At 37.8% G+C, this 12,542-nt stretch overlaps 1 protein-coding gene across 2 annotated transcripts in view; it reads right to left on the bottom strand.

The window, feature by feature from the left end:
• Positions 1–12,542, bottom strand: part of LOC115220763 (b(0,+)-type amino acid transporter 1-like) — an 80,219-nt gene that overhangs the window by 12,230 nt on the left and 55,447 nt on the right. For both annotated transcript variants that reach the window (XM_036510198.1, XM_036510197.1), the window contains exons 7-8: positions 10,995–11,039; positions 1,423–1,546 (exon numbers count right to left, since the gene is read on the bottom strand). In XM_036510198.1, the coding sequence (XP_036366091.1) occupies positions 1,423–1,546; positions 10,995–11,039 (169 nt within the window). The remainder of the gene's footprint in view (positions 1–1,422; positions 1,547–10,994; positions 11,040–12,542) is intronic.

The following is a 12,542-nucleotide window of genomic DNA, read 5'->3' on the forward strand; positions in this document are numbered from 1 at the left end:
TTCTTCAACAAACTTTTTAACCATGTAATTCCCCTCTTCATAACATTTCTCTCTTTCTCTTCGCCTTTCCTTCCCCACCCTACAGCACATCATTACCACTTCTCTCTCCCACTTTTCTCTCATCTTTTTCTCTCACTCTTCACCTCTCCCTTCAACTAACCATGTGATGCATTTGGCCTTAGTGTATTATTATACTCCTCTCTTCTTTCTTCTCTACTCACATTTCTTCTCCTGTCCCCTCTCACTTTTACTCCACCTCTCTAACTAACTAAAGTCTAATGGTCAAACAAACAAGCAGACTATTATTTAGATTGTATCATATTGAGTTACTAGATAACAGTTTTTAACTACTGTACAATAAATGGCTATGTCACCAATACCAAAAGGTAACTGCCCAACATTAAAACCAACATTTACTGCTCTGAAATGGCAACCCATGTGAAACAGTGCCCCAAAGGTAAGAGAGTTCTATGTAATTTGTTCATCCTGATCTGGGTATCAGGTGCCAAGCACTGCATTACATTTTTTCATTGTGTTTTGATGTTCGAAATTATTTTGATATTATGAGTGTCTCCACTTCCCCAATCTACATTTCATTGCTAGTCAATGGCTTAACATGGTACAGGTCTTTAAATTTCTTCATCAGTTTCTAGTAAGCCCTCTCAAATAGATCAAGTACTGATTTCACTACCCTCTTAGTCAATTAAACAACCCCAGTGTTCAAATCCTATTTCAATCTCTTTTAGTCACCTTTTATGACATGCAGAGGAAATATAGATGCTCTTTCACATGCCAGTCAATATGAGAATATGGAAATATTCTTTGACATGCCAGTCTCCACATAGCACAAGAGAAACTTGAAGTGTTTTGCTCAAGAACACGTGTCACCTCTTCCAGGAACTGAACCTGTAATCTGGCAATCATGCATGCAACCCTCTTACCACTATGCCATGTGCTTCCACTATAACTGTTGCTAACTCTCACCTTGTTGACAGCACCACTGTACATGGTTTGTACAGCTTTCACAAGCCATTCATTTACTTCCAGCTTCCTCAGTCTCCACAAGTTTACTGAGCAAAGGACTGTTGAATATTATTGATGAGAATAATGACAAGACAAAGTGAAAACAGAATGTAATGATAATTAGTTTGGCACACAATGAGAGATAAGAAAAGTAAAGTGTCTTTAATATTTTGAGCTTACACTCTTTATCACAAAGTCAGATGGAGGAAAGAAAAAATAAAGCAGGAGTATATAAGCTTGGTATGTGAGTGTGTGTGTGTGTGTGTGTGTATGTAAGGTGCCACACATCTTTGACTGGAGGCAGAGAAACTTAAAATGAAATGCATGGTGTAAATGCATTTATCCTCAATGTCAATACATTCAATATTTAGTTTGATAGGAAAGCAAAGAACAACGTACCCCACCAACTGTAGCTGACCGTAAGAGCTCCCGTTTTGTCATAACAGCCAGATATGAGACATTCGTCAGAAGATACAGAACGGTGACAAGGGGAATCCCAATTAGTATTGCCAGTGGTAAATTTCTATAACGAAATATCAGAATACATATATTTTACAAAGGCGGAATAACTTACAGTTTTTGGCATGGAAATGTCTTGTGTGTGTATACACAAGGGGTGGGGCTGAAAAGTTTCTGGCTTTGAAATCAGACCTGGACACTATGCAGCAGTGGATCATGGACTGGCAACTCAAGCTGGCTGTGGACAAATGTACCACCATGCATTTTGGGAGGAAAAACCCAGCGTCTACTTACTCCCGCTAATCTCAAAAAGTCTTCTTTTGAATGTGACCTTGGCATTATTGCCAACAGCGATTTGCGTTGGACAAAACACATTGCTAAAATTACCAAAAAGGCTGAGGGTGTCTTGGCATCACTCACCAAGTCCTTTGTGAGCCACTCTCCGGCTATCTATCTGCGGCTTTATATAGCTATGATGCGGCCTCACCTGGAATTTGCCTCACCGGTCTGGAACCCCTATCTTGCCCAGGATATGAATCTTCTGGAAACCATTCAGCAACGTGCAACCAAGAGAATACCATCCATTAGGCATTTGCCATATTTTGAACGCCTTACTTCCCTGGGCATGGATACATTGAAACACCAACGTCTGGCTGATGACTTGGCACACACCCATAAAATTACTAACCATCTTACAAACAATAACTCTGAGCATCTTTTCAACCTCCACCTGTCTAACACCTGTGGACATGTTTACAAAGTCAGAAAACAGCACAGCTCCCATAACTTTCGGAAACATTTTTTCACACTAAGATTTGCTGAAGTATGGAACAACTGCCGGCATCAGTTGTTAGTTGTTGGAGCACTGCATCCTTCAAAACTTCCATGCTTCCTGAGATTCGCCAACACTACACCTGATTTTTTCTCCTCCATACACACGCAAGCATGTGTCTGACTCATACACTGTTCGCTTTCCAGACATTCATACATAACTGAATATGCTTTATACACACTTTTGACAAATTGTGGTGCACCTGAGCACTGTATACAATAATTTCATTATCATTATTATTTAAAATAAAGGAGTATCAGTTAATTATGATTTTATTCAACACACTCTCATCTCAGATTCAAACACTTATTGCAGCAGTCCTTCAGTTTTTCCAACCTTGTAAAAGAACTCAGGAAGTTGGGCTTCCAGCCAGGCCTTTTGCGATACCCTTAAAGCCAAGAAATTTTCCGTACACCCTTGTAAGTATATATATATATATATAAATGACTGAAACAAGTAAAAGAGTATATAATTGTTAAACAGGACAGCTAACATAAAGGCAAGGCAAACATCTCAAGTCATATACAATATTATTATAGGAAGAAATTCGAAATCTTACAGCTGTTTCTGTGACATCCCTGAATATGGAATATTCTGTCATCAGAGACAAATAGGGAAAATGAGAATGGTATATATATTATATATAGATGACAATATAGAGAAAGGGGTAAAAGAATAACAAGATGGAAAGAAAAAAGAAAAAAGAAGCATAAAAGTTCATAGTTCAACTTCCCGAATTTATAGAAGCCTGAGCATGAGTCTGTACGTGCAATCCCATGCAGATCCATGAGTGTAAGTTCTTAGGTGCAATCCTGCATATATCCATGAAAGAGCTGTAAGATTTTGAATTTGTTCCTATAATAGGCGTAGGAGTAGCTGTGTGGTAAATAGCTTGCTTATGAACCACATGTTTCCGGGTTCAGTCCCACTGCATAGTACCTTGGGCAAGTGTCGTCTGCTATAGCCTCAGGCCGACCAAAGCCGTATGAGAGGATTTGGTAGATGGAAACTGAAAGAAGCCCGTCGTATATATGTGTATGTTGTGTGTTGTGTTTGCCCCCTCCCCCAACATCGCTTGACAACCGATGATGATGTGTTTACGTCCCCGTAACTTAGCGGTTTGGTAAAAGAGACCGATAGAATAAGTACTAGGCTTACAAAGAATAAGTCCTGGGGTCGATTTCCTCAACTAAAGGTGGTGCTCCAGCATGGCCGCAGTCAAATGACTGAAACAAGTAAATGAATAAATGAAACGAATAATAATATTGTATACGTCTTGAGATGTTGTCTTGCTTTAATGTTTCCTGTCCTGTTTAACAATTATATATCCACTGCATCGGAAATCTGCAATGGCTCCCTAACTACCCTCTCAGCTATAACCTTGGAGCCCTAGTAATCCATTACAGCACTTACCTAGCATACCTAATCGTTTAGATTACCTGTGAACTAAAGCCCCATACTTTGTATATATATTTGAGACATAATCTATCAGCTTCCAGTAATAAGCAGGTTTATGTCAAGCTCAGAATTGCATTAACCTAGGACACTTAAAAAGTAAAAAAAAATCACATGCCTTTTGTAATGCAATCAAATACAAATTAAATTTACAGTTAAGAAGTGTGTGTGTGTGTATCATTTACATTGTCCTTCAACTTACAAATGGATTTGATTGTGTTGTCTGGTCTGAGAAAGAAAACAACTTCAAATATTTCAAGTATTTCAAAAGGACATCCTGTTGTGTGTGTGTGTGTTATGTGTGTGTGTGTGTTATGTGTGTGTGTGTGTGTTGTGTGTGTGTGTTGTGTGTGTGTGTTATATGTGCGTATATTATATATAAATATATGTATATTTGTGTGTTGTGTGTGGTGTGTATTATATGTATGGCGTTGTGTTGTGTGTGTGTGTGTGTTCTGTATGTATGTGTGTTGTGTTGGTGTGTTGTGGTGTGTGTGGTGTATGTGTGTGTGGGGGGTGAGATGTGTGTGTGGTGGTATGTATGTGTATGATGTGTGTGTGTGTGTGTATATATGTATATGTAGTGTGTGTGTATGGCCCGCACACACGCGTAGACGCGCACGAACATGCGCGTGCACGGGCGGGCACGCATATACACACACCATCCTACCCCAAAAAATTCTTTAAACAACACACATCTATTTACACCACCCTGGAACCAATCAAAAACAGCCCCCACACACACACTTGTATACGTGTATGTGCACACACACAGGGACACACACACTCACACCTCCATACAGGCACATATATACACACGCAGCACCATGTCAAATGCCATCCACGCACATACATGCGTACACACGCATGCACACACACACACACACACACAACACCATGACAACCACACACGCGGTTGGCAAACAGACACCATCTGACCAAATACTACAGACACACAGACACATCTATTCACACCACATGTATATGTATGCACACACACTACACACAGAGACACACATATTCACCTCACCCTAACCCCAAAATCATTGATGCTTGAAGGAGAGCCAAAAAAAGAAAAAAACGGTTACATCCTTTTCAATTCCACATTTCTGCTAAAACGGGCAGGTCAGTAACTACCTCACTACTACATTATGTAAATCTTTTTGAATTCATAATATTCTGTACTGAACTTTTTTTAATAATTCCTCCTGGAAATTACCCTGAGATTATAATATATTTGTTTAAATCTTTTCTGCCCATTTTTTCAATGAGCTTGTTAAACCTCTTTATATTCTCAACATACCGTTGTACTTTTTATGTCCTTAACATGTCCCTGTTACCAAAGACTGTATATAATATATGTAATGTAGCAATTTGCAACAACCAATAATTAACGCAACCAAACTTCCACATGTTCCTTTTGACAATCTTTTTCCAAAGAGTGAAACCGGTAAAGTAAATAAACATCTTTTAATTGCATTTTCAAACCTTCTTTCGTATATAATTCCACTCGTGCGATACCCCACAACTCAACTTTGTTATATATATATTTATATATATATAGTAGGTCCAGGTTGAGTCGGGGTTAACCACAGTAAATAAGGTACTCAATACATAGCAGAGTAAATTAAATTATTTTATAGAAGGAGCTTCTACAGGACTAGAACTGTTTCATTCAAATGAAATCATCAGGAAGCTTGCTGTCAAAATAATTCTGGTATTTATACATTTAGGCAGATTTAATGGGGTGGTGGTGGGGGACGTTTTTTGGTAAGCAGGCACAAACTGTTGTTCTTAGGGGAGTGGTCAAAAGAATCAGTGATAAAGTAAATAAATGAATAAATAGAATAATTGAATAGAGTTTTAGGTAAGTTAGAAGACTATTGCTTTTAGTCAGTTTGTTGTGTTATTATTAAGTGGAGGGAAGAAGTAGATAAATATACATGAAAGAACATATAAAATAAATATACATACAAACCCACATACATACACATGCGAATATCCTACATATACATATACATATACACATGCATACATAGACACACACATACATACATATAAATAAATACCCTAGCACATATATATATACATATATATACATATACATATATATACATACATATATATATACATACACATATATACAAATACACATACACATACATGCAACATGCAAACACAACGCACATATATATCTACACATACATATATACCCACACATACACACACCCATATATATATTTTCTTCTCTCCTCATCTTCCTCCCTTATTTTATTTTTATTTTTATTTTCCTTTTCTGAGGAGGAAATGAGTGAGAGAACATGTGTGTATGTGTATGTGAATGAGTGTGCGTGTGAGTGTGTGTGTGAGTGTTTGAGTTTATATCCATTGGTAAAGAGATAGAAAGGAAGGGAGAGGGGAGTGTAGAAGGATTCCATTTGGCCTGCTGGAACCCTGGGGAGTTCTAGGAACTTTTGGCGTTTGTCTATTCTAAAGTCACTGAATGTGTGTTGACTGGTAGGTAGGTCATAAATTATACCTTTTATGATCTTGAAGAAGCTCAGATGCCATTCAGAGTCTAAGAACTTCATCTACATTGTATGTTTGTATAATTGTACTGTGGAGGTTTGTGTCTCTGCGTGTACATGTGTGGTTTTTTTGTGTGAGTGTGTGTGTGTGTATGTGCGTGTGTGTGTGTGTGTTCTCTGTGGTGTTGGAGTAGGGAGAGAGACAAATAGAGAAAAGGAAAATAAAAATAAAAATAAATAAGGGAGGAAGATGAGGAGAGAAGAAAATATATATATGTGTGTGTGTTTGTGTGGGTATATATGTATGTGTTGATATATATGTGCGTGTGTTTGCGTGTTTGCATGTATGTGTATGTGTATTTGTATATATGTGTATGTATATATATATATATATGTATATATATATATATATATATATGTGCTAGGGTATTTATTTATATGTATGTATGTGTGTGTCTCTATGTATATGCATGTGTATATGTATATGTATATGTATGGATATCGCATGTGTATGTATTGGGTGTTGTTGTATATTTATTTTATATGTTCTTTCATGTATATTATCTACTACTTCTTCCCTCCACTTAATAACAACAACAACAAACTGACTAAAAGCAATAGTCTTCTACTTACCTAAAACTCTATTCAATTATTCTATTTATTCATTTATTTACTTTATCACTGATTCTTTTGACCACTCCCCTAAGAACAGTTTGTGCCCTGCTTACCCAAAAAACATCCCCCATAACCACCCCATTAAATCTGCCTAATTGTATAAATACCAGAACTTATTTTGACAGCAAGCTTCCTGATGATTTCATTTGAATGAAACAGTTCTAGTCCTGTAGAAGCTCCTTCTATAAAATGAATATATAATATATATATATATATATAAATATATAAATAAATATGTTCTCTAACCGATAAATTAACTGCTGCTAATTATTAGCTGCAGGCTAGTTTTCTCGGGTTCCAACGCGCCAAGGTAAAGGCATTTGAAAGATATATTCAAATGTAATAGGCTGAACTCCATGCACGCGATATTTCGGTATCGTGTTGCATCTAGTCCAGCAAATTACATTTATAACGGACCATGCTGATGATGGCTGCAGTTTTCCTTGCGGAAAATAACAGCTGAAACTAATTTAGTACATGGGTAATTATTTTATTTCGTATATTTTTCACTTGTTTATTGCTATGGTTTTGTGTTGAGTTTGATCTGAGAACATAATCTTTTGTGGTGAATGGCGATTTGACGTCTATATCTAGCATGTTGACTGTCCACTTTTCGTGCTCAGTCCTTAATTGGTATATATATATATATATATATATATATATATATATATATATATATATATATATATATATATGTAGCGGCACAAGCAGTCAGCATCATATTGGATGAGATTCGCCCACAGCCATTGCCTTCTCCGAGACTGGAGCGAGATCTCACCTGCATCCATTTGCCATGCGCGAGATCACAACAAGGCTCGTGATGGCAAACTGGATATAAGGGCCCAACAAACAGATTCTCTCTCTTCTTCATCGCAAGCACTTACTGAACACACATATTTGCTGGCTGGGTCTCCAGGCTAGTCCTGTCTGCACGTTGCATACATACATATATATGCACGTATGCATATATATGTGTTTGTCTTCTCTGCTGGTGCTGTATGAACGTTTAATGTGATTTTAGAGTCAAGTTTTGGCTGCTATTTCCAACGTGGTGGTTTCTCTTAGACACCCTAACTTATAATTTTAATCATAATTATTACCTTTGAAGGTTTTTATTCCCATGCTGGTCACCTGATAAGATCGGTATTTAAATAACAATCTTCGTTACTTGTTTCAGTCATTTGACTGCAGCCATGCTGGAGCACCGCCTTTAGTCGAGCAAATCGACCCCAGGATTTATTCTTTGTAAGCCTAGTACTTATTCTATCGGTCTCTTTTGCCAAACCGCTAAATTACGGGGACATAAACACACCAGCATTGGTTGTCAAACGACTTTGGGGGACAAACACAGACACACACACACATATATATGTATATATACACATATACATATATACAACAGGCTTCTTTAGTTTCCGTCTACCAAATCCACTCACAAGGCTTTGGTCGGCCTGAGGCTATAGTAGAAGACACTTTCCCAAGGTACCACGCAGTGGGACTGAACCCGGAACCATGTGGTTGGTAAGCAAGCTACTTAACACACAGCTACTCCTGCGCCTATATATAAATTCATTTAATCCAGATGATAGTGCTCATCCCATTGCCATACAAATCTGTCCTTGGAGTAAATCCACTTGAATCCAGCCAGATAAATATCTCACTTAAAAGACATTATTGACCAAAATGTAACAACAATATTATTAATGAAGAACTGCTGTCCAAATAAAGTACTTAAAGGCTGCAAAACAGGACAATAGACCACTTTTTCATTGAGAGAGTGATATGCTGTCCAGTTTAACACCACAACACTACGCTTGAGTATCTTTATAATAATGAAATTATTGCATACAGTGCTCAGGTGGTGCACCATTACTTGTCAAAATGTGCATATAAAGCATATGCAGTAATGTATGAATGTCTGGAAAGCGAACAGTGTGTGAGTCAGATACATGCTTGCATGTGTATGGAGGGAGAAAATCAGGTGTAGTGTTGGCGAATCTCAGGAAACATGGAAGTTTTGAAGGATGCAGTGCTCCGACAACTAACAACTGATGCCAGCAGTTTGTTCTATGCTTCAGCAACTCTTAGCATGAAAAAATGTTTCCGAAAGTCATGGGAGCTGTGCTGTTTTCCGACTTTGTAAACATGTCCACGGGTGTTAGACAGGTGGAGTTTGAAAAGGTGCTCAGAGTTATTGTTTGTAAGATGGTTAATAATTTTATGGGTGTCTGCCAAGTCAGCTGCCAGACGTCGGCGTTTCAATGTGTCCATGCCCAGGGAAGTAAGACATTCAGAATATGGCAGATGCCTGATGGAGGGTATTGACTTTAATGGAATTGACTCAGTTGCAGGCATTTGGCCCAGGTCTTTAGTTTTATGATAACTTTGATAATTTGATACACTTATCGTTATTGCATCTTCCCTTGTATGGAGCCACCATTTATTACAGGCTTCAGGTAGAAGAGGCTCTGCAGCAGAGTCTAACTGACAGGGTCCCTAATCCATGAGTAATATCACAGGAGGTAGCCCTTTTTACTGGTAGGCCTAACAACAGTCACTAACTTTCAAATGGTCTACTTGCAGGGGACAACATAGAAGTTATTACTAACCCATGAGTCAAGCTCCTTCTTTACCTTCATGCATAAGTTTCAGAGATCCTACAAAGATTATAGGTACTGATCTGAGACCCCCTTCGGTCACGACACAGACCATGGGATTGCACCTAGAAAGTCGCCCTCCCAGGCACAAGTCCAGGCAAGGTTGCTTATGGAAGACCAGCAGTCGCCCATGCATACCGCCCCCTCTCCACACCACCAGTGTTATCCAAGGGAAAGGCAAAGGTGCCGATACAGATTGGCACCTGTGATGTTGCAACTCATTTCTACAGCTGAGTGAACTGGAGCAACATGAATTAAAGTTTCTTGCTCAAGAACACAACACGCAGCCCGGTCCAGGATCCAGGATTCGAACTCACAACCTTGCGATCGTAAGCTCAACGCTCTAACCACTGAGCCATGCACCTTCATTATAGGTACTACCACTCATCTTTTCATTAGCCATTTTGTTATATTTCTGTCGAAATAGACTAATTTTGTTTCAATTAATTTTTAAAATTATGAAAAATCTGTTAAAGTAATTTTGTCATGAAGCTTGTGTTTAAAGGTTAAATTAAGAAAAATTTTAATGGAAGATTTTAATTTGACAACATTACCACATTTGTGTCATAAAACTAGGGGTCATCTCAGGTGGACTGGTATATATATATATATATATATATATATATACACATATGATACGTAGATACTGGAGGTATCAGGGCGTGTATATGTCTTGAAAAAAATTACAAAAATCGATTCCAGGCGAGAATGCGATCGATAAAGCCGTGGGAACGTGCATTTGTAAAATCGTTTTTCTTGGAATAGAAAAAAAAGTCTATCTTTATTTCTTCTTTTGCTGGTGTCTCAAATTTAGGTTAAATCAGTGTTTCTCAAAGGGGAGGCCTATGGGACGGTCAGACAAGTTGTTTTGAGAAAATTTGCTTTAAATGTTTGACAACTCAGCACCGTCCATTGGACGGGGGGGGGGGCATTTTGCTCCGCCTGACTGGCACCCATGCCAGTGGCACGTAAAAGCACCCACTACACTCTCGGAGTGGTTGGCGTTAGGAAGAGCATCTAGCTGTAGAAACTCTGCCAGATCAAGACTGGAGCTTGGTGCAGCCACCTGGTTTGCCAGCCCACAGTCAAACTGTCCAACCCATGCTAGAATGGAAAGCGGATGTTAAACAACGATGATGATGATGATGAGGATATATATATAGGCACACACACATATATACATACATGCACAGATGTGTGTATGTACATTTTATTTTACAGACACTCTTATTCTACAAAGAATAAGAGCTTCTGTGTCCTGTGAAAAAATTTTAAATTAAAATTAACAAAAGAGAGAAACTGGTAAATTCTTGAACATATCATATAGAGAAAATCTCAAGTAGAAAATTTGTAACCTGTACAAACCTGTATGGATTTTTAAGTTCCTCTATGGCATAATTGAGGTTATTCCTGTTTCGGAAAAAAAATAAAAGGAAAAGATAGAAAAAGTGGAAGTTATTAATAATTAATTTTGAGACAGACATAAGTTATTTAATTTATAAATTATTTAATTATAGAGGCTCCTGTGCCTTTCAAGTATACATTTTTTTCCTTTGCTTTCTTTTGAGTTAAATCCTATTATGTTTTTGAAATTAAAGAATCATCCAAAACATGAGCTGAAAGTTTGGGACACACATCTGGCTGTACATTTGTACCCCCAATACATGGGAGCAAAGAAATACAAGAGTGACAATAAAAGATATCAGAAACGATGCCAATCTGTGGCTAGTCATCACTTTTGTATCACAGTATGGGTTAATAGTGAAAGCAGCCCTAGTAAGAGGCTGCATGTGGTTAGGAGGTATTAAAATGGGCTTCCAAGCACTCATAACCCTACAGTTCCACAATAGAACTGTGTACCAAAGGGCTTAAGATTGACAATACAGGGCCAAATGCCTGGTTGAAACATGTGGCATAGTAAGAATCACTTCAGAGCCTCTTGTCTTGAAGGAGTAGGAAGACTAGGCAAAACACAAAAGATAAAGAGAAGGACAGGGAGAGAGAAATGGAAATAATGTAGACCACCTGAGCAACAAATGCCAATCTAATAATAATAATATAATAATATAATAATAATAATAATAATAATAATAATAATATAATAATAATATAATAATAATAATGCATGCCCTGATTCAGTACCAGGCTGTGGCTCTCATGGCTACTGATCTTAACTAATTGGAAGTGTTATCATGTACATTGTTTTGTCTTTGTATAAAAGATGGGCTACAGCAAATATTCTGCCCAATACCACAGATTTGCTTGTCAGCTTTTTGACCTTAACCAGTTGACCATGTCCCTTAGTGGCTGATGATATGTGCATCTCTGATCACGAGCAGAAATAGTGGGGGAGCATCATAGCCATGTGTTGAGAGGAATTCTTAGAGTTTTGGATAATTCACCTTTGGAAACATGGGTGGTTTGTTCAACATCTTTAAACAATCGTTATTCAGGGACCTTTTGAATGGGATGGTCTACTCAACCAAAAGAAAAGTCTAACTGGGCCCTACCTGCAAGGTCATGCATTATTTATCTTGATATGAGATCACTATGTTGCGCACATATGGTTGTGATGCATGTGCCTAGTGTACCCTTATCAGACGGGTAGTCATGATGGGTATACTAGGCTTTGTACATTTTACCCCAGTGTCAATTTGATGGCATGTACTGCTCTCTCACTCAATAATGATAATAATAATGATAATAACAATAGCAATGATAATAATGATGATGGACTCTCCCATTGAAGATAAGTTATGAGTGTTCAGCTTTTACTGAATGACCTGCACAAATGATCATAAGTACAGCACCCTAACCACTAGGTCAATAATAATAATCTTTTCTACTAGGCGAGGGGACTATTAATTACATTGACTCCAGTGTTTCACTGGTATTTATTTTATTGACTCCGAG

This window comes from Octopus sinensis, linkage group LG17 (genome assembly GCF_006345805.1).
Source record: "Octopus sinensis linkage group LG17, ASM634580v1, whole genome shotgun sequence".
Taxonomy (NCBI): Eukaryota; Metazoa; Mollusca; class Cephalopoda; order Octopoda; family Octopodidae; genus Octopus; species Octopus sinensis.